Source organism: Malaya genurostris, chromosome 1, assembly GCF_030247185.1.
Source record: "Malaya genurostris strain Urasoe2022 chromosome 1, Malgen_1.1, whole genome shotgun sequence".
NCBI lineage: Eukaryota > Metazoa > Arthropoda > Insecta > Diptera > Culicidae > Malaya > Malaya genurostris.
In genome coordinates, this window is record NC_080570.1 from 73,356,632 (window position 1) to 73,378,327 (window position 21,696).

Genomic DNA, 21,696 nt, shown 5'->3' on the forward strand with positions numbered 1-21,696 from the left:
TTTTTCAAGTTTTGCTGTTTGCTTTTATTTGGTAGCGGTTCTCATATATTTCATCAAATATTTCAAAATATATATATGTTGAGGAAATCTCCAGTAGTTTAGTAATCGAAACCACTTGTTATGTTTCTCCTATAGGCGCTATCTAAAATAATTTATAGTAAGGGTACGTCGTATTATTTTCTGTGAATATAATTTTTATAGTACGGCTCAATACTAGGACATGAAATATTCAAACTTAAGACAATAGCGATTAAAATATTTCTGTGTGAAACTTACAGTAGTAAATGTACTTCAAATGAACGTTTGGCCAAGATACATTCAGATCCGCTAATGTTTTAAACACAGAATCAATGTTTCTATTCTAATAATTAATGGTGAGAGTTCTGTCACATTTTTCGGGTATAATTAGTTTTTTTTTATTTCTGCGACGTATGATATGTTGACCAAATGGTAACTAAAATAATGAAAAGATGCTTACTCACAAATATATTGACTTAAACATATAAATAACATAAATTATATAAATAACATAAAAACCTATTATAGCACATGAATAATCAGCGCTAAACTGCCACAGCCTTAAACGCTTTGTTGGTAGATCGTGTTAGCAATGTACATACTTATTCCTTGTTGGTGGATTTTTCACAAATGACGTAGAATTTACGCTAGAAGAGAGAGTATTAGAGATTTTGTGACAGCAATATTTAAAGCTAGGACAATCGATCAAATAAATGATATTGTTGTTATTGTCAACATTAGCTTTGCCGATAAACTATAAGAATAGAATACATCAATAAAAACTTAAGGAATGTAGAACGTGAAAGTTACAACTTGAAACTTCAATCAATTCGGTTCATTTTATCAATTTCGATTGATATGAGAAGATTACAAAATCAAGTTGACATGTTTAGAACATAAAAAAAACCCACAAAAGGGTTTTCCTGTTTTCGAAAGAAGCTTGGATTAATGCTGCAGTTTGCTACAATACAAGAGTTGGGTTGGATATAAAATGCCAAAAAACTACGTCATTTATTGTCGTTTTTAACACTTTGTTTAACCTATATGACACTGGTGATGCAATAAGTTTTTATCCAATCTGTAGGATTACCAAATCGCTCGAGTTGCTCATTCATTCTAGTCAACTATAGTACGGTTGGTCTTTGGTGGGTGCAGAATCCGTCGTTTTATGTTTCTCTCAGCTACTAACTGAGAAGAATGATTGCTCCGATCGTCATCCAGCCCACTGACAGAACCCAGCTGGCCACCCGTTTTGGTTTACAGGTGTTGGATCCCGTAGAGAATCTAGCTTTATCTAAAAGTATATACAAGCAGAAAGAGAACGATTTTAAGTTATTTATGCTGGACTTGAGTGAGTGGCGTTGATTTTGAGTGTATAAATCAATCATTTTTCCAGACATAAATCTTGTTAGCGAGTAGTAATATAATTTTCCACATTTATCGACACTTTGCATGTTATTTGACATTAATTGTTTCTGGAAGTTCATAATTTGAGAAAAAGAAAATTTTCATTACATGGATCATTGAAGAATTTGTTTCATTCACTGGATTTGAATTTGTATGATATTTGATAGTATTGCCTGCTTAAGTTAAAATGTACTATGATATACTTAACGATATATATAACCTAGCATGATAATATTCTATAGAAATCATAGACAAATTAGCTTGTTTGTAAGAAAAAATGAATTACCTATATTTTAAATGGAGAATGTAGTTTTCTACTGAAAAAGTGATGCTTGGTTGTTTTTCGATTGATAAAGAATTCATCAGTGGAACAGTTACTTATCAATTGTATTTGGTCTCCGTTCCTGTGTGTATGTAACATTTTGGTGAACTCAGTATTCTCAAGAATGGCTTAACCGATTTCCATAAAATTAGACTCAAATGAAAGGTATTTAAATGCCATTTAAAATTACTGAAGTTTATTTTTATGCGACTGCTGGTGATGAGTGTAAAATTTTAAGTTTAAAGATGTTTTTTAATGATCATGTAAAGAACTGCTATTTCCTCAAAAATTGCTCATAAATTTCTATAGTTTGTAGATGTTATCTTGTTGGTAAATGTCGAAATATTATCTTTTCAGTTATAACAGTCATCAATTTTCGATTCCGAAAGTATCGGAAAAAACGTTCTTAATCCACCTAGCAGTGAGATGATACTTTTTCTTATCAATCCGCCTGTGTTTTTGCATGAATATTATTTGGTGTTTTATTTCTCATGGCATCATTTTAATGACCGTCGTTTTAAGCGGCAATTTGAGATTTTAATCACTCATTACCCTGTAATGTCGAAGCTGCAAATCGGATCGAATTTGACTCTAAACGTGTGAATATCGATTGAACATTCCATGAGATGTCGAAGTAAGTTCCACTTTAGAGTTTACGATTATTTAGCATAACCCAAAACCATTCGTATGGCCAAAAATTAATGTGACGAATAAATTGTAAAAGTTTTGAGTCCAACTTTACAGCTTTTTGGAATTGTCATCTTTTATATCGGTTTGAATTTGAAGAACTCATCACCCAGAATCGGAAGTCGGAATCAGATAAAATTAATTAATTTTGTAATTTATGTTTTTGAAATTCGATTTGGCCTTTTTTGAGAAAACGATTGTGCTTTGGGAAACGATTCGATACTGGAACCGGAATTCGAAAATCGGTGTAGCCGAAGAAGCTAAATTCACCTGAGGAGCTGTTTAGTTTCGAAAATTAGTGTGGACATCTTTGAGAAATCGTAGTGCGAATTTAACTGAATAGAGCTGAAACTGAAATAAGTTTATTTGGTTATCGACTATCCAAATTTGCAAAACTGATTAATTTATGTGAAATTAACACTTTTATACTATTATTTATGTATCCCCCAAACCGGAAGTTGGATCTTGTTAAAAAGCAAGATGTTTTATAGGATCTTAAGACTTTTCATTTGAATCTGAGATCGATTCAGCCATCTACGGGAAATATTTTAATTTCGTTACCCATATCACCCTGTAGCTCCGGAACCAGAAGTCGGATCCAAACGTAATGCAGGAAGTTTGTTTAGGAGCATACGACTATTAATATGAATCTGAGTTTATAGAAAACGGTTGAGTCATCTCCGAGAACAGTTAGTGAAATTATTTTCCACAGACACATTTGCTGATCTCGACGAACTGATTCGAATGGTATATGGGTGGTATGTTCTTCCAACATTTATTGATGTAAGTAGTTTGAATAAAAAAAATGGAATTGCTATCAACTCGAAAATGCTGCCATCATTTGGTTTACATATCACGCGTTTTTTAATAACGGCCAATAAGCCACCTGTCAACTTCCACTTTCGAAAGAAATTGCAGGCAAGCTATGAAAAATACAGTATTAAATTTAACACCAGACGAAAGAGAAAACTTTTCTCTGCCTTTTACTATTATGACTTACTCTCAGCGAGCTCCGAGTCATTCGAAATTACTCTTAAAAGTAAACGTTGATGGATGGCTTATTGGCCGTTATAAAAAAACGCGTGATATGTCGTATTCGAACGATTATGTTGCCAAAAACGAATCCTGCTAAAATCGGTCCAAGGCAAAATGTTATGAAAAAGGAGACTGTACTCTGTCTTAGTGGTACTTAGAAACAATTGTATGTAACAGTATATAAAAATCGTGTTTCACGTTGCTTCCAAGCATTGCTTTATCATACAGCGCTCAAAATTCTTACTACTTGAATAAAGGCGAAAAGTCAATTTAAAGTTAAAAATAGACGGCTTTTGACAATCTATGGCTTGTTGGATAGCTATTACAGATATTGTCAAAAAACTGAAAATTTTGACATAAAACTTCGTATAACTCAAAAAGTAAACATTCTCAAAACCATTCAATAGCGTTCAGGGTGATGGGGAATCTAGTTTGATTAAAATTGATTAAATCCAGTCATCTCTGAGATCTCGACCTACTTGTTGACAACACACATACAGACACATACATACACACACGGACATTTACTCAGTTCGTCGAGCTGAATCGATTGGTATATGACACTCGGCCCTCCAGGCCCCGGAAAATTTTTCTAAAGTTTGAGCGAATTCTATACCTATTTTCTATTTTTATAAAAAGAGGTAAAACAGTATTCTCAAACGTAGCTCATTCCGATTTCTCAGAAAGCCGATTTTCATTGCTGGAAAAACCGACTTTCGACCATTCGACTCAGCTCGACAAGATCGTAAAATGTCTGTGAGTATATGTATATGCGTGCACTTTTCAAAGATGTTTTTCCCACTCAATTCTCACATTTCATCCCATTTTAACAAGCTCAGGTTCGTTTGACAGCTACTATTGGGCTGTTGATCAAGTTCGAAGATCAAATGGCAGTGACTTCTGGTACCGGAGATATGATGGTATAAGTGACGTAACCGATAAAACGCGTTGTTTTTACATTGAAAATTGAAACATTGCAACAATGACTATTTATGTAGGAAATTTTCCGGATCCTGTTGTGTTCAAAAACGGTGACAAGATCGTCAAATTTGACTACACTGAATTTCATACTGTGGGGATTTTGGAAGAGCCAGTTTTCGTATGTCCGAGCCCCAAACTGTAAGAATTCTTAATGTCAGTAGGATCGTAGTACTAGCCATGCAATGATTCTGTACACTCTGAATCGGCTGCGAAATCTATTGTTTTGGTTTCAATCGAATAAAAAACATGTCTTAAAATATCTTGCATCATTTTTGGGTAATATGTTCATCAATTTCGGTGGCCTTTTTATTCACCCATATTCTCATTTCTGAAGCATCCCAAGTCACTTTTCAGTTCGTATTTAGATAAAATTCAATAGCAACTTATGACAGTAGTGAATTTTAACGATTCACCAGTAACATCATAAAACCATTCATTTTAATCTTAGTTTGTGAAAATCAACTCACCCATCTTTGAGAAGAATTTTATTTTTTTAGATTTTTATGACTATTTCCGATACTTTCGGAATCCAGGGCCCGTCACGTCAGTATCTGAATATGTGTCGTGCAAGGAATCTAACCTTGACCTACGAATTGGAAAACAATTCAATTTAGAGAATTTTTTACGTGTTTTGCAGCGATGGTTGAAAATATTGAACATTCATCACATTATAACTCCGGAACAGGAAGTTGGATCCGGATGATACTCAATTACAACCTGTGCAAACATATCAGTTGAATCTAATTTTGTGAAAATCGTAGTTAAACAGATATCCAACGATCGTTCAAAACTAAGGGCAGTTGGGTTCCCTTGACTATAGCGGCAACTGGCCAAATCGATCCTAAATTTGTGTACTTTCTTGAAAGAATATCTATTTTTCTTGTGGAATTTCTTAATGAAAACCTGCATTTGTAACGAAAACTTGAGTAACTTCCACCACGACTGAAAATAGCTTTCCTAATGAAAAGTTTTTCAGTGAACTGTAAATGTTTTAATTATTTATGGCAATGTCGCTATCCAAAAGTTCTGGATTTGCTGTAACTTTCATGAATATCTTACAACTGTATTGCCGATTGTATGTTCCACTATGGTGCATATTGTTACTCTTCTGAATAATAGTTTTCCACATACGGAAACTTTGGGCCTTTTTTGACTTTTTAGATCCTAATAAATCGTTATGTAGCAAAATTGAATTACCATTTATAATTATGGTAATAATATGAATATGATAGTCAGTTTTAATGCGAAATATGAAATATGTGATTAGGTCTGATATTATATTATGATGTATACGATTAAAGTATTCGATTTCATACTCTAAGAAACTGATACGATCATCTAAAGATCCTAGTGAGTATAATTTAATGTAGTGTTTTCGATTAAAAACAGTTATCGAACAACCCTATTCGCCTTTAAAAGAGTTCTTACTAATGTTAAAATCGAAGTGATTATGAAGACGTGCTGACTGCAAACATCTAGTGGATTGTTTTGTACGTATTACGTTATAGATCGGAAAAGGTTTATTCTTCTCAGCAAGCTACCAGGAACGTTGTTATCCAATTTAGCTAAAATAAAAGAGCAGTCAATGTTCGGTGAGAGTAAATCAAATATGAAAATTCGCTGCAAAAATATTCGCCACTCCGTAGCGTGGGCAGATTGATGAGAGCACAACGATGTTCATAGGGTGGTAGTTGTAAAAAATGTTGTCATGAAATTTGCTAAGAACAAACCTGATGAAGCTCATTTTTACTCGTTCAACACCATAGTTTTATTTCAAATACCCATGTCGCCTTGGTAATTTCCTTATAATGCGTGACCACAAAATGTTTTCAGCCACATCCAACTAATTTATTTTGCCATTCACCATCCAAACAAAAATAAATCCAGAACTCCAAAGCGTATTCAGCAGAGGGTTGTTTAGTTCAGCCGCGAACACCGTCACTCGATAAACATTGAGGTGTGAAATTTGCGGCAACTTACTGATTCGAAATAGTGCCCCAATGCAGTCAATCATCGAATCTTTCATTTCATCACACGCGATGGAAATTCAAAAACGGTTCGGTGAAGATAAAATGTGTACACATACATATAAGAATATATAGCGCTAGATTAATATAAATAACATTGAAACTCGATTAACACCTAGTTTGAGAATTGTTGAGAAGTCCTCATCGATATTGGGTTTCAACGGTCGGAGAATGATGAACTTTCTGCTGCTCTGCTCGTGAGGTTACACCGTAGTAGCACTAAGGGAATATTACATAGGAAACATCACTGAATTGCAGCTGCAAATGATATCTCAATAGTAGTTATACATTCGTGAACACAATACGACATTATATAAATTTTAACAACTAAAACGTAGATCGTACACTCTAAAAAAATTTGAATTTTACAGGTGACTTAATCCCTCATACGATGTAATTCATAAAGACCTAATTTGTCAAATGACGGAAAATTTTATTTGTAATGACTTAATGTTAGATGAGCTTAAATTTTACTGGTTTCGACTGTAACTTGCGTTCTACTAGCAGGTGCGACTGTATGAATTTAAATGCACCTTTTACCAACCAAGCAGATGTATGCTTCTGTGGCTCAGTCGATTAACAGACGAACTTGCGATCCAATGATTCTCGGTTCAAGTCGCGGCGGTTACTATAAGTATTCTTTTTTTATTTCACCGAATTTCATGTCATGGAATTTTAGACACAATATTAAATGTTCTTGCACGTGAATTTGCGTGAACTGCGACGCTCCATTTATGTGCATCTTATAAGATGTAAAATCACAGGGATTTTTTTAAGTGTGTAGTTTAATAATTTTATTGGAAAGCAAATTGAAGCAAAACTAATAGAAGCCAACTTTTTAAAAATGTGAACGTTGATATAATAATATTTAAAACAATTAATCTTTGATAAACGTTTCAATATGCCGTGAAATGATACTAAAGAAGCCTATTCTTATCATTCTCGTTTTGCCTTTCTCTATATAGAAAGGTATAAGAATTTCCGACTTTCGAACGGAGCCTCGGAGCAGGTCCGGCAGATCATTTTTGGCCCGAGTGGGTAATTTGCCCTCTTAAAAAAGTGGTCGACTGCGTTTCTATTGTTCATGAATGGAAAGGAATATACAAGCAGTTTTGTCATTCTTTTACACGATGTAGTAAATCAATGGCAAAACTCATAAGGATATAAAAACCTGTTTTATTATACCTAGTGGTGTAATGATGCCTTTCTCATATATAAATGTGTGGTATTCTTCAAAATAATTTTCTTTGATTCTTCAAAAACAAAAAGGTTGTCCATAAATTAGTATAACCTATAGAGTGAAAAAGTACTCAAGTCGGTTAGGCCATCTGTGAGGAAACGAAAAGAGGTACTTCCGAAACCGGAATCTGGGATCCGATATAATCGAAGTTGGTTCGAAAAGTGACTGGGATCCATTTTTGAGTCTATGGCTACAATCTTCGGTCGTTTATCAAAAACCCAAGAACAAGGAGATAGCATAAACTTTTTATATGAGAAAGACAAAAAATCATTTGCGCAATGCGAACACAGAACTGCGCTTTGCATATCGCAAAATAAAATCGTCTAACCATTTTTCTCAATCGAGTTTGTCGGTTATGTGTGACTTCCTTAGGCTTAAACTTCTCGAAAACAATCAACGACTTCCGATAAACTTCGGCTTATTTAAAATCTGGAATGATATATCTGATCGAGTTTAGGAAATTATGTCAAACATTCCCGACTCGGAAGATGTAATTTATGAAGAAGGGTTTCGCCTTTCTCTATAGAAATGTATTAGAATTGCTGGAAAACCCGACTTTCGAACGGAGCCTCTGAGATCCATAGTGATATAATCCTAAATTTGTTAAAATCGGTTCAGCCACTGAGTCGTTCGACGAGATCGGAAAATGTTTGTGTGTGTATGTGTGTACACTTTTTTATTTTTACCGATCAATTTTCTCAGAGATGGCTGCACCTATTTTAACAAACTTAGGCTTAGGTTCAGATGCTACTGTCGGGCCATTGATCAAGTTCAAAGATCAAATGGCTGTGACTTCTGGTTCCGAAGATATAATGGTATAAGTGACGTAACCGACAAAACGCGAACCGATTTTAACAAGCCTAGGCCCGTTTGAAAGCTATTATTAGGGCATTGATCAAGTTCGAAGATCGAATGATTGTAACTGTTGGTTTAGGAGATATGATGGTATAAGTGACGTAACCGACAAAACGCGTTGTATTTTTACCGCGCAAATTTCTCGGAGATGGCTGAACCGATTTTAACATGCTTAGGACGAAACCGACGAAACGCGCAGTTTTTTACCGCCCTAAAATATATAAGGGTCCCAATATTTTGGTATCACCTCTAATTTCATAAAGCGCTAGTGCTAAAAAATGTAAGCACCTCAAAAACAGTCTCCATGCAAAATTTGAGCTAAATCGGATATGGGTAAGGGGTGCGCTCGGCGGTTAAGGTTCAAACATTTTCGATCTTGAAAAATCACTATAGGGGGGAGTACATTAGATTTCCGAAATAGAAAAATTTGTTTGATGCCAAAGGTCTTAGAATTGCATGAAACGTCGAGATTTTTTTTTTTAAAGATATTTTTTATTCAGGCCTATTTGCGTACAAGCTTTACGTGGCCGATTGAGCCGATTTTTTAAATAAATTTTTTTTTGAGTTGGATCTCGTTGTCACCCTTTTTCTAGGGGGAGAGGAGCTTCCATTTCCCTCCTGCGAGAATTGAGGGGCACTTCGTTCGTGGTTCGTCTCGTCATCCATTGCCACATCGATGGTATTGTTGTTGGTTTCATTGCTAGTTGCTGGAGATGAGCCTTGTTGTACATTGTTTGCTGTTGCTGGTTGATTGGATGGTAAGTTGTTCACTGCAGTTAATGCACTTTGTTCTATAGGGGATACGTTGGATGGTTTCGTTGAAGTGGATGCTTCACTGTTGTTGGTGACTGTCACAGGTGTACTGGGATTGCTTTGGGTTGGTGTGACGGAAGCACTGTTGTCCTTTGGTGTAGTTGTCTCCTTGTCCAGTTTATCACATGGCTTACCGTAGTGAACAGCTTTTTGACAATACTGACATGTGGCCATCTGATTGTCATAGGTAACAAGTGATTTGCACGGAATTCTTGTATCTTGACCGAAAATCACATAAGAAGGTATAGGCTTTTTCAAGTGTATGCGTAATACACGTACGCCATTTAGAATACCGGGGAAAAATTCTTCCACTTTTCTTTTTCGATAGAGAGAATCTCTCCGTATTGGGACATAGTTTTGCGAATATAATAATCGGTGACGCTCGAGTGAAGATCATGCACGCACTTCCATAGCACTATCATCCATATATACTGGAACGTTGTACCTAATGTTCTCGTGTTCCACATAGTGCACATTGTTATTGTCTTTTGCGAATTGAATTGCATCCAACTCTTTATAAAACTGGATGTAAACAACATTATTCGTCTTATTGCATTGAAGTAAATGCACACGTTTAATGTCCAGCTGCATTTGCTCCTTAAGCAAACCTTCAAGTTCTCGTATCGAAGGTCGAATTTTGCACTGCCTAAAGTCAACAACAATTGTATTCTTTCGTGTCGGCGGTAGCTTTTGTTCGTTTGGTTCACTCATTTTCGAGGTCTATTGTTCACTACACAATACTGTACTTGGTTTCTTCTGTTTCCAACGTAAGCGGTTTTGTTTTATCGACTGACTTGGAGGAGATGTAAAACCGAACTGAAACGTCGGGTTTAGTGTTATCTCGATTTTTTTAAATTTAACTGAAAATCGAGTCAGTTTCGAACCTGACTTTTATATAGGGTTTGCTCACACCCCCGTTGCTAAGTGCGAACCCAACTCAGTATCCTGAAAAGTGTTAAGGGGCTGTCCATAAAAGACGTCACGCTTTTTTGACGATTTTTGACTCCCCATCCCCCGTTTGTCACAAATTGTCACAGAAGCAAAGACCCCCCACCCCCCCTATGTCACATGTCACGAATTCAAAATAAATAAAATTCATCTCAATTCATTCTCAATATGTATGACAAACCATACAAATATGAGGGAAAAATCGATTTATTACATGCTGTCATTAGATTAAAAAATATTCCTAAAACTACAAAATCATCGGAATTATTTTATTAATATCAATTATATAAATTAACAAAAGTATTTGGTTGGAATTGATGAAACATTTAAATCATCTGTTTTATTCCTCCTAGGGGTACACAGATATATTATTGTTTTAGGTGAAGAATAATATTTCCTTAGTGTAGCATACAGGGCTGAGAAAATAAAGACCAAAACCTCATCAAAACGAGATCACTTCCGGAGAATCTTTTCATGATCAGTTGATCAGTGAATTTTAAATCACATCGATCAATATCGGTACTGATCTTCCGTCACACAATGTGTAGTGATTTTGAGCTATAATGATTCTTGATTTATGTAAGTTCAATCATTGGATGATTCGATAAGCTTTGATGTTGGTGGAGGAAAATCACATACGAGGTCTGTTCAAAAAGTACCCGGAATTTTCATTTTTCTAAAAAAATATTTATTTATTCGTCTACATCTATATGGTTCCCTTCAAAGTAATCCCCCCTTGATATAATACACTTATGCCAGCGTTTTTTCCAGTCTTCGAAACACCCCTGATAGTCACTTTTTGTAATGCTCTGTAGCACTCTCAGCGATTCTGCCTTTATCTCTTCAATCGATGAAAAACGCTGTCCTTTCATGGGTCTCTTAAACTTTGGGAACAGGAAAAAATCACACGGAGCGAACTTTTTGAACAGACCTCGTATGATCAAGATAAGACATGACATGATCTACGTCTGAAATCATTGATCTCCCGCCCTTTTTCAAATGGAGTACAATTGAATAAACTGCATCAGAATCAGATAAGAGAAATTCTTATGATATACTATTATTAATGCTTGAAAATCAAATTACTGAAAAAATTGTCAGTGCATAACTTAAGTTAAACAGTTTGAAGGCATCTGTTTCTTTTTTACTCATATTAGGCAAAATTTATTAATTTCGCTAATTTACTCGCTCCTCCGTGCACTTTTGCTGATCACAACAGAAATGATTTCCTGCATCACTCATTTCCGATTTTACAAGAAGAAGCTTTTACATCAACAAATACACGTTTTCCTATAGAATGTAAACGTTTATTGTGAAGATTTTTTCAGGAAATAGGGCAAAGCAGTAATATAATTAGGTATTTCAAAAATGCGCTCATTGAAAATATTGGACGTCACATTCCAAAAACCTCACCCCCCCCTCTCCCCCTGTCACAAAAGGTCACGTTTTATGAAACACCCCCCTCCCCCTTGCGGCGTGACGTCTTTTATGGACAGCCCCTAAGCGATTATGTGATTCGTAGTGACACGGTCGCCAGTAAATCCCGCTTTTCTCTACGATAAATGATTTGGGAAATAATCTTGTAGGCGGGCGTTCAACGCGTTTGCGTTTAGAGTTTCCTTGATTCAAGGCTTCAGTCTTTTTCAAGGCTACCGGAATCACTAACAGTCTTTTTGAAGACTGATAATTAGTCAACCTTTCTCAAGGCTATTCAAATAGTGATATTCTAATATAATCAGTCTTTTTCAAGACAAAGAAATTAATCAGTCGTTTTTAAGGCTAGCCACTGAAAGAATTATTCTTCGAACTAATCAGTCTTTATTACAGGGGTTCCCAAAGTTGTCGATGTAGACCCCTTGGGGTCGATAATCTTTTTTGCGGGGGTCGACGTAAATGAAAACTGACTATGGGAGTCGACGAGGTCTAGAAATCGACGCCCTATTGTTTGATATAAGTTGTTATTTGAAATATTTACGCTGAAAAAGTTGTGTTTATTTGACCATCCGCAGAAATTGGTAAGTATTTTACATCAATATTAAAAATGCAAGAAATTTAATTTTCAAAGGAATTTGTTGATGGGGGTCTGAGGCCTAAGTTAATTTTAGTAAAGGGGTCTATGACCCAAAGTAGTTTTGGAACCCCTGCTTTATTAGGACTACCACAAAATCAGTGTTTATCAAGACTCAACCAAACTAGGAGTCTATTCGAAGACTAATTTAGCCTAGCTAATTTAATTTCAAATTTCATTGATTTCAAAAATGCCTGCGTCCAACCGGAAAGGCAACAAGCCTAAGGCTAAAAATAATTCAATACGCAAGAAATCACAATCAGTTATTCAAAAAACTTCTAATAACAATAAAAAACAACGCTCGAACTTTCCTCCCGTTGATTTTATGCCGTCTAACAATATTTACGAGATTCTTCCTGAATCCGATTGTAGAATAGAATCTGAATGAAAAAATAAAAAACAAAGCTCGAACTTTCCTTCCGTTGATTCTATGCCGTCTAACAATATTTACGAGATTCTTCCTGAATCCGATTGTAGCGACATAGAAGAAAATTCTTCAAAAATTCCCAAAATGGACGCTTGTCGTTCTGGGAAGAAACAACCATCTATGCCTCCAGTGACGGTGATGATTTCCGACTTCAAAGCATTCCGTACTGAGCTTTCTACCTTCCTCCCGGAAGTAAAAGTTTCATTTAAAATCGGACGAAGAGAAGAATGTCGAGTCTTGGTTGATGGATTGGAAGAACGTCTTATCCGATATTTGTCCGAGAAACTTCATAAATTTTATTCATAAGATATAAAATTAGACAGACCCTTCAAGGCTGTCTTGAAAGGCTTATCAAATGATCAAAGTACTGATGAAATTAAAAATGCACTAAAAGAATTGCTTGGTTTTGCCCCTTTCCAAGTTATACTTATGAAAAAAAAAAAGAGCGAATGATACTTCTAAACCACGCTCTGGAATTTTCCATGAACTTTACCTAATACACTTCAATCGAAGTGATGTAAACAATTTGAAAACTTTAGAAAAAGTACGTTTCATTTCCCACATTAAAATTCATTGGGAACATTATAAACGGCTTAATCGTGTTGCAAACTTAACGCAATGTCGTCGTTGCCAAGGCTTCGGCCATGGAACCAAAAATTGTCATATGGATATACGGTGCTTGAATTGTGGTAAATCGCTTTCGAAAGACGTTTGTCCAATGAATGAAACCACTGAAAAATTTTCATGTTCAAATTGCGATGGAAATCATAAATCCAATTATTTGAAATGTCCAGTCAGGGAAAAAAATTTCAATGCTCGTTCGCTTTGACAACTAGTCAAATAAACGACCTTAAATTTACAGAACATACCTGAAAATCAAAAAACCGTTACAAATGCCACGCCTAATTCTTCTAATTTCTTATTTCTTCGAATTTAAAACAAAAAAAGGAACGCCTGCCAATTCGTCTACTAACGAAAACAATTTATTGACAGGTAGATCGACCTCGTCATCATCTTCTTCTAATGTCAGTTACGCTAGTGTAACAGGTAGAAATCTACCACTTAATTCTTCTAATGTAAATAATCAAAACACAGGACCGCCATGCAGTTCATCTTCTAACGAAAACAATTTATTAATAGGTAGATCGGCCAAATCATCTTCTTCTAATGGCAGTTTTAATGCCAGTCTACCTACCAATATTCCTTATCATCCAATATCATCCGAATGAATTCGACTTCATCACTTTTTGAAGCATTTCAAATCGGATGGCAATTTGCAAATAATATTATAATGAATTTGAAATTTAACAGTGATGTTAAATAACTATTTGAATATTTTCAATTGGAATGCTCGATCTTTAAAATCGAGTGAAGATGAGTTTATCTTTTAGTTCCCAAAGCTCAATCTTTTAGTTCTCAAATTCTCCTATCATCGATGACAATCTTCAACTGCTCATTCGGTTGAAGAATGTTCGCCGACGACAATGGGCCGTATGAATAAAATGTAGTAAAGTCTTTTGTTTGTAGTATCTTCTCACAAATATGAAAAACATACTTAAGGATTTACAAAAAGAAATTAAACATAGATTTACTCTTTTGCGAAATGAAAATTTCGCTAAAGAAGTTGAACAAATTAAACCATATTCTAAACCTTTCAGGAAACTTTCTAAGGTTCTTAAGAATCCTCAGAAACCAATTCCTGCTCTAAAGGAAGGAAATCAAATACTTCTTACAAATGGCGTAAAAGCTCAAAAACTTGTTCAGCAGCTCGAGAGTGTACACAATTTTAATTTGAACGTTGTGAGTCCTATTGAAAATGAAGTCTCACTGAAATATGATCATATTTCAACCCAACGAATTTTGATGATTAAGTCAATTATTAGGAAACTTAAAAACATGAAGGCACCTGGTAATGATGGAATTTTTAATATTCTTATTTAAAATCTTCGCGATGTTGCCTTGAGATTCCTGGTTAAAATTTTCAACAAGTGTTTTTCATTAGCTTACTTCCCAAAAAGATGGAAAAACGCTAAAGTAATTCCTTTCCTGAAACCTGATAAAAACCCAGCAGAAACATCAAGTTATCGACCAATTAGCTTGTTTTCTTCTATCAGTAAACTTTAAAAAAAATTTCTTGTTGAGAATGATGTCTTATATAAATGATAATTCATTTTTTTTTACCAGAGCAGTTTCGATTTCGTCATGAACATTCAACTACTCATCAACTTGTCAGAGTAACGAACCTGATAAAAGCAAATAAATCTTCTGGGTTATCCACTGGAGTTGCTCTTCTAGACATAGAAAAAGCATTCGACAGTGTTTGGCACAAAGGTTTAACAGCAAAAATGTCTGATGTCCAGTTTCCTATTTATTTGATCAAAATAATTCAAAATTATTTAACTGATCGTACTCTTCAGGTTAGTTATCAGAATTGTAAATTTGAATTGCTACGTGTACGAGCAGGTGTTCCGCAGGATTCGAGCGTAGCTCCAATCTTGTATAATATTTTCACTTCTGCGATCTTCCATACATATTATTATAAGCAAATTCCGACAAAACTCGATGCAATCTTCAATTGAATCGATTCGCTCTCTGTATTAGTTAGTAAGTTAGTATATAAGTTCCTTTTCACCATTAAACAATACATGTAGGTTTAGAGTTTTCCTAACACAAAAATCTCAAAATTTCGGAAGCAAATGATGTCCTCATGGTAATAACCAAATCATGTATATAATAGGGCTGAAAAGTAACCGCTTGTAGCTGAACACCCAATTTAAATCTTAATAACTTAATTTTAGCTCATATTCCAAAAAATAGTTATTTAAAAAAAACTTCGGTGATGACACAATATTACATCAACTATCAGCTTCAGCTTCAGCTAAATTTACTGTAAAGTTAAAGGAATGACCTATCTTTACATGCTTTAAATTGTGAATATAAGTGAATTGCGACGCTCCTTTTATTGCGTCTATTAGGATGTAAACTTTTCTAAGTGTGTAGTCATTTTCAGCGGTTGGCTTACTGATTGTATAGATTAATCCAAACCTAACCCCCTGACTCATTGGAAGGCCATCGTATGAGTTTCTTAGCAAACATTATGTAGTCCATTCCATAGAACGTGAGCTCTTAGAATTCAGTTTGTTTGGCTTTGAAACAGTTCCTTAAACTGAAGTATGATGTAATCGAGGATAGGTTAGATAGATGAATGTATTTTGGTATCTGACTCTAAACTATGTGCGATGAGAATTCACATTATCTTCGGAAACGATTTTGTATAAACTTAAATACAAAACACCAATATAAAATAATATTGATAAAAAATTGATATAAAATGGAACTGACCAAGCAAGACCGAATAAATCAAGATCGATGCCGGTTATATCGATACCACACGACCCCTTCGGAAAAAGTATTTACCACTTGAAACTGTCACGGTTAGTAAGTGGTACTCGATCTCTACTCCGGGATCGATGATGCGTAGTGGAAACCCGATCGGTAAACCGCAAATCGATTTTCCTTGGCTCATTGGTATGACGTAATTATTATGCCCTTAGCCACATTGTTTTCCTCTTTTCCAATGACTTCTTGTGTTGAGGTTGGCGAATGCTGGAGCAATATATAATTAAGGAACAATTTCCGAACGGAATTTTTACAAATTTTGGAAATATTCGCTATCGACAGATTTTACTCTTTTTATGTATCGCAGATTACACATCTTAATAAATAGCAGTCTGCACATTAAGTGGAATAATCAAATCTAATTGAAGTGTAGTTTCAAGCCGCATACATTAACGAGCTTATAAAAACAATATACATGGTGAATCTAGCGGATATTATTATCCTAAGTAGCAAACATAGATTTTTGCCCAGCCTTGGTCGGCAACATCAACAAAGATCAATACAATATTATCTCGAAATTTCATTGATCGTTTCAGATCATTTGCTATGCCAAGGTATAACAGGGGAACTCACACAAAAATGACGCAAAATCCCAAAAAAAGTGTAAATATTTACACATCATCAGAACCGATAGATTTCATTGGCGCTTTGGCTGCCCTAATCAAGCTGCAGTTTGTTGTGGTTTAGTTTGTATGTTTGCCCAATCCGAACATCATTTCTGATGTAAATGTCTAACGAGAATCGAAGACATCAAGCAGATACCACAGAGCGGTTTGATTTTGATAGCATTATTAATAGGTCATATGCGAGGAACCACGTGCAAACTCAAACAACAGTTGACTATAGTTGTCGGTGGAATGGAAGAGTGCCGCAACGAGAATTATTACAGCTGCTAGCGTACGACGCACAATCCCATGTCGAATGGTGTAGGTTCTGGTTTATGTTACTAGTTGGATGTTACTGGTGTATAGGTTTAAATTAGGTTAAGTTCAAATTGTTTTTTAAATGGATACTTACACTCTCCAATAAGCAAGCGATCACAGCAACATTCTCGTATCTCTCGGTACTTGCTACAGGAACTAGTATGAGGTTGGCATCGTTCTTTTCCCAAATAGCATGTATGCGGAATCCATGACAATTTTTCTGAAAACAATGGAAAATAGTTTTGCTTCAGTAATCCAATCACCATAGGCAATCTCACTAAGGCTAAAAGTATACGAAACTGCACCTTTTCTAACAGGGCAATTATTCGAGGAACTCAGACATGAAGAATTATTTCCGATGCTAGAAAAGCGTACAATGTCACTCTGTCTGTCCAATCGATCACATCATCGTACTCATCGAAAAGAAGTTTAAATGTAGCCCTCATTCAATAATCGTTAACAGAGTCGTGCTCGTGCTTTTTCGAAAGCTATTAGTTACGCTATTTTAATTTGTAGAATACAGGCAAGATCGTATTAATGGCATATATTAATAAAATATATTAAAAATGGGAACCTCTATGTTTGTTTTTGAGAATATTCTTTGATACCAAATTTCACACAAACTTTAAATTTTCTGTGCCGATTAGCTGAAGAATTTTTATATGTTGCTCAGTTTTGCCAAGCATTTGATTACGTTTTAGCGATCTGTCAATGTGCAATTAGGTAAATGTTGTCGAATAATACCATTGTTGTTCAAGAAATCGCGGAACCAGTTTGTATAATTTGAAACAATTGCCTGAATAATTTGAATTTCAAGTTACATTGACCCTTAATCACTTACTGGAAAAAAGTACTTACCTTAATCACTTACTGGAACTGATTCTCATGAAATATGGAGCACATCTTCTCTATAGTAATCGAAAAAGCCGAATAAACTCGTGAAAATGAAAAAAAAACACAAAAAGTCGAACCATACAAGTCACAAGGGCCTCAAACGATTAGTAACGAATCAATTTGAAGAAAAATATGGAAATAAATCTAGTTATTGGTTTTCAAAAGATAATAAATAAACATATTTGATTTCAAAACGATTATTTCATTCGTTCACATTCAAACAACTTTCTAAAGCACAATCAAACGGTTATATGTTTCACTCCCTTTAAATGAATAAATTTTAATATTAAAATATTAAAAAAGTTACTTAATTAATCATTGAAGTCTTTAAAATTGTTTTTGCCTTTCTCATATAGAAAGGCTATGCAATCACTGTGAAAATCGATTTTTGAACGGAGCCTCAGAGACCCATAGTGTTATATACCATTCGAATCAGCTCGACGAACTGAGCAAATGTCTGTGTGTGTGTGTGTATGTGTATGTGTGTGTGTATGTAACAAAAATATGCACTTACTTTTCTCAGAGATGGCTGAACCGATTTTCACAAACAAAAATTCAAATGAAAGGTCTCATAGTCCCATAGCCTGCTATTGAATTTCATTCCGATCCGACTTCCGGTTCCGGAGATATAGCATGATATGTACCAAAAAAGTGAAAAAAATATGCACTCACTTTTTTCAGAGATGGCTGAACCGATTTTCACAAACTAAAATTCAAATGAAAGGTATCGTAACCCCATAGCTTGCTATTGAATTTCATTCGAATGTGACTTCCGGTTCCGGAGTTACATGGTAATATGTGAAAATTTGAGAAAAAGTTTACACTCAATTATCTCTGGAACAACTCAACCGATTTTTGCAAACTAAGATTCAAATGAAAGGTCTTATAATATCCTAAATATTTGTGGAACATTTTATCAGGATCCGACTTCCAGTTTAGGAACTAAAGCGTGATAAGTGGGAAATTACCAATTTTATAAGTATTTTTTCACGAACGATGGTTAAAAACAGGTACAAATACCTTAAAACTGCCTGATAAATTCTTCTAGTTTGCAGAGTTTGTTAGTTTGTGGGCATGAAAACTTAATTCGGCACTACTGGTCCCCTCTTTTCCTGTTTCGAGAGCACCGAAAGTGGAGAAGAAAAACTCCTTAAACTAAATTCACTTCGATTTCTCTGCGATGCTTGAATCGATTTTGACAAATCTGGATTTTAATTAAAGTTCATACTGTTTTTAAACCTACTGTGAAATTTCATCCGAATCCGACTTCCGGTTCCGCAGTTGCAGGGCGATGAGTGTCAAAGTTTTCAAATCGCCATATAGAGTGACAATATGCACAACACCGAAAGAAGAAGAAAACACAAAACGAACAAGGCGTGCTTTGTTCTATTTCGTACACGTTGTGTAGTGATGTCAATAATAATAATAATAATAATAATAATAATAATAATAATAATAATAATAATAATAATAATAATAATAATAATAATAATAATAATAATAATAATAATAATAATAATAATAATAATAATAATAATAATAATAATAATAATAATAATAATAATAATAATAATAATAATAATAATAATAATAATCCTATTACATGTTATATGCTGTTGAGCTTGACTTACATATGCAGAAGTAACAAAAACGCAGGTTCGTTTCGTTTGTTAGATTTCGTTTAATTGGTTTAATCGAAATAGAGTATGAGATAGTAAGTATAGGTTTAACTACGTTCAAAACTGTTCCAATTTGTAGGTCATATTTGTTGGCAGTAAACGAACCAACTTTGGCTATTCCGTTTATCTGAATCCGGTCTCGGAAGAATTGGAAATAGTGATCAAAAACTGCAAAAAGGATCTCACTTACTTTTCTTGGAGATGGGCAAATCGATTTTCACAAACTTATAGGTTCAAAAGAAAAGTCTTACAGTTTCATACAGAATTCCTTAATTTGTTGTGGATACTACTTTCGGTTCCGGAACTACAGGGTAAACAGATTTTATAGAGTTTGTTAGATTAGGTTCGAACAAACTTTCCTATTTCTATTCAATAAACAGTTGTTTTTGCGAATTTCACGGTTATATTTATGATGTAATGAGTAATATGAGAAAGGCATCATTACACCACTAGGTGGATTAAAATAGGTTTTACTGTCTCATTCGCAAATGAGAGCATTCAAAACAAACAAAGAGAGACGAAGCATTTTCGATTTTGAATCAAAGAAAATTGCTTTTATTAGCTCTGAATGTGACATTTTATTATACATGTTTAAATTGTTGTGAGATACATAATGAATGTGTATAGTGACGTGATATATAGTAGAATTCAATGGTGTTAATATATTATTCTAGTGAAATTATTCTTCGAAACGCTCAAGTGATAAATTAGTCGACTTTTAAGGCTTATATCTGTATAAAATGTTCATTTCGACCTAAGTAACAATGATAGATTCTCTTTGTTTACTTTCTCTTTCGATTATTGCGAAATATTCCTGCTTATTTCGGTAATTTCTGCAGTGCGGATACAAAGATGATAGCTTTAGTTATTATTAACGGTAAATAATTGGAGAGAAGGATTGCTAAGAGTAGCGTAATAATCGAAAGAGAAAGTAAACAAAGAGAATCTCTCATTGTTACTTAGGTCGAAATGAACATTTTATACAGATATCATAAATCTACCGTGACAAAGTCTAGATAATTTAGTTTAGATGCGATTAGTAATAAAAATATATACCTGTTTTCGCGATAAAAATAAGAAAACACAGTCAGAGATGTCTATCTCCTCTGTGTGACGAAGAGCAAGCAAAATTTCTCCCCTCGCACTGACAACTTCAACGAGAGCTCTTCTCTTTCACATTTATACACCACTGTTGTGTAAAGTGTGCACGCATCATGAGTGCGTTGGTTTATTTCCTTTTACCTCTTCCACTGAATCGCACCAAAGTGCTAGAGCATTAGCTAATAAATTCTCTGAGGTGGATGCAGATAGTTTCACAGAGGTGTACACGCCGGTGAGCACTCTGCTGTATGGTTTTCGTAGATGAAGTGTGGACACGCAAAATCAGCAAAATAAAACAATTTATCGTAAAATTTTCGGTTTTCCTTGCAAATTTTTCATAGCAAGGCCAGATCTACTCTCTATTAATTGAAGTTCACAGAAGTGTTCGCTCACCATCACGCGCCAGTGGTCACTTGGGTGTATTTAGACGAGAGCGCGTGTGAGCGATTCATGCGAAGAGAATGTGTTTCACTCGCGCCAGCTGCTTTAACCACAAGCACACACTCAAATGCTGTCTATTCGACACTGAGAAGAAGTGCGCTTTCCTCTTTGTGCGGTGCTTCGTTTTTTTCATCCTCGGTGTGGCAAAAATCTGACTCTAGCGTGTATCACTCTGGTGAAATGCCATCTCTGAACACAGTCAGTTGCAATGCGTCCGCCATTTTATCCGCTTTAATATCTTGGTGGTATTCGGAAAAAGGAAAGGAGAGGTGAGGAATGCACACATGTTCCGATCTCGTCGAGCTGAGTTAAATGGTATATAACACTAGGGGTCTCCGAAGCATCGATCAATATATGGTTTCTCCAGTAATTCTATTACCTACCCATAAAAAGGGAAAACACTCACTTCATACCGGTATACCTGGTACTCA

At 34.9% G+C, this 21,696-nt stretch overlaps 1 protein-coding gene across 1 annotated transcript in view; it reads right to left on the bottom strand.

Moving 5' to 3' along the window:
- LOC131440468 (uncharacterized) overlaps window positions 1-21,696 on the bottom strand; it is a 35,332-nt gene continuing 13,636 nt past the window's right edge. Inside the window, exons 2-3 of the mRNA XM_058611769.1 lie at window positions 17,245-17,370; window positions 1-1,312 (exon numbers count right to left, since the gene is read on the bottom strand). Coding sequence (XP_058467752.1) covers window positions 1,203-1,312; window positions 17,245-17,370 — 236 coding nt within the window. The 3' untranslated portion in view covers window positions 1-1,202. The remainder of the gene's footprint in view (window positions 1,313-17,244; window positions 17,371-21,696) is intronic.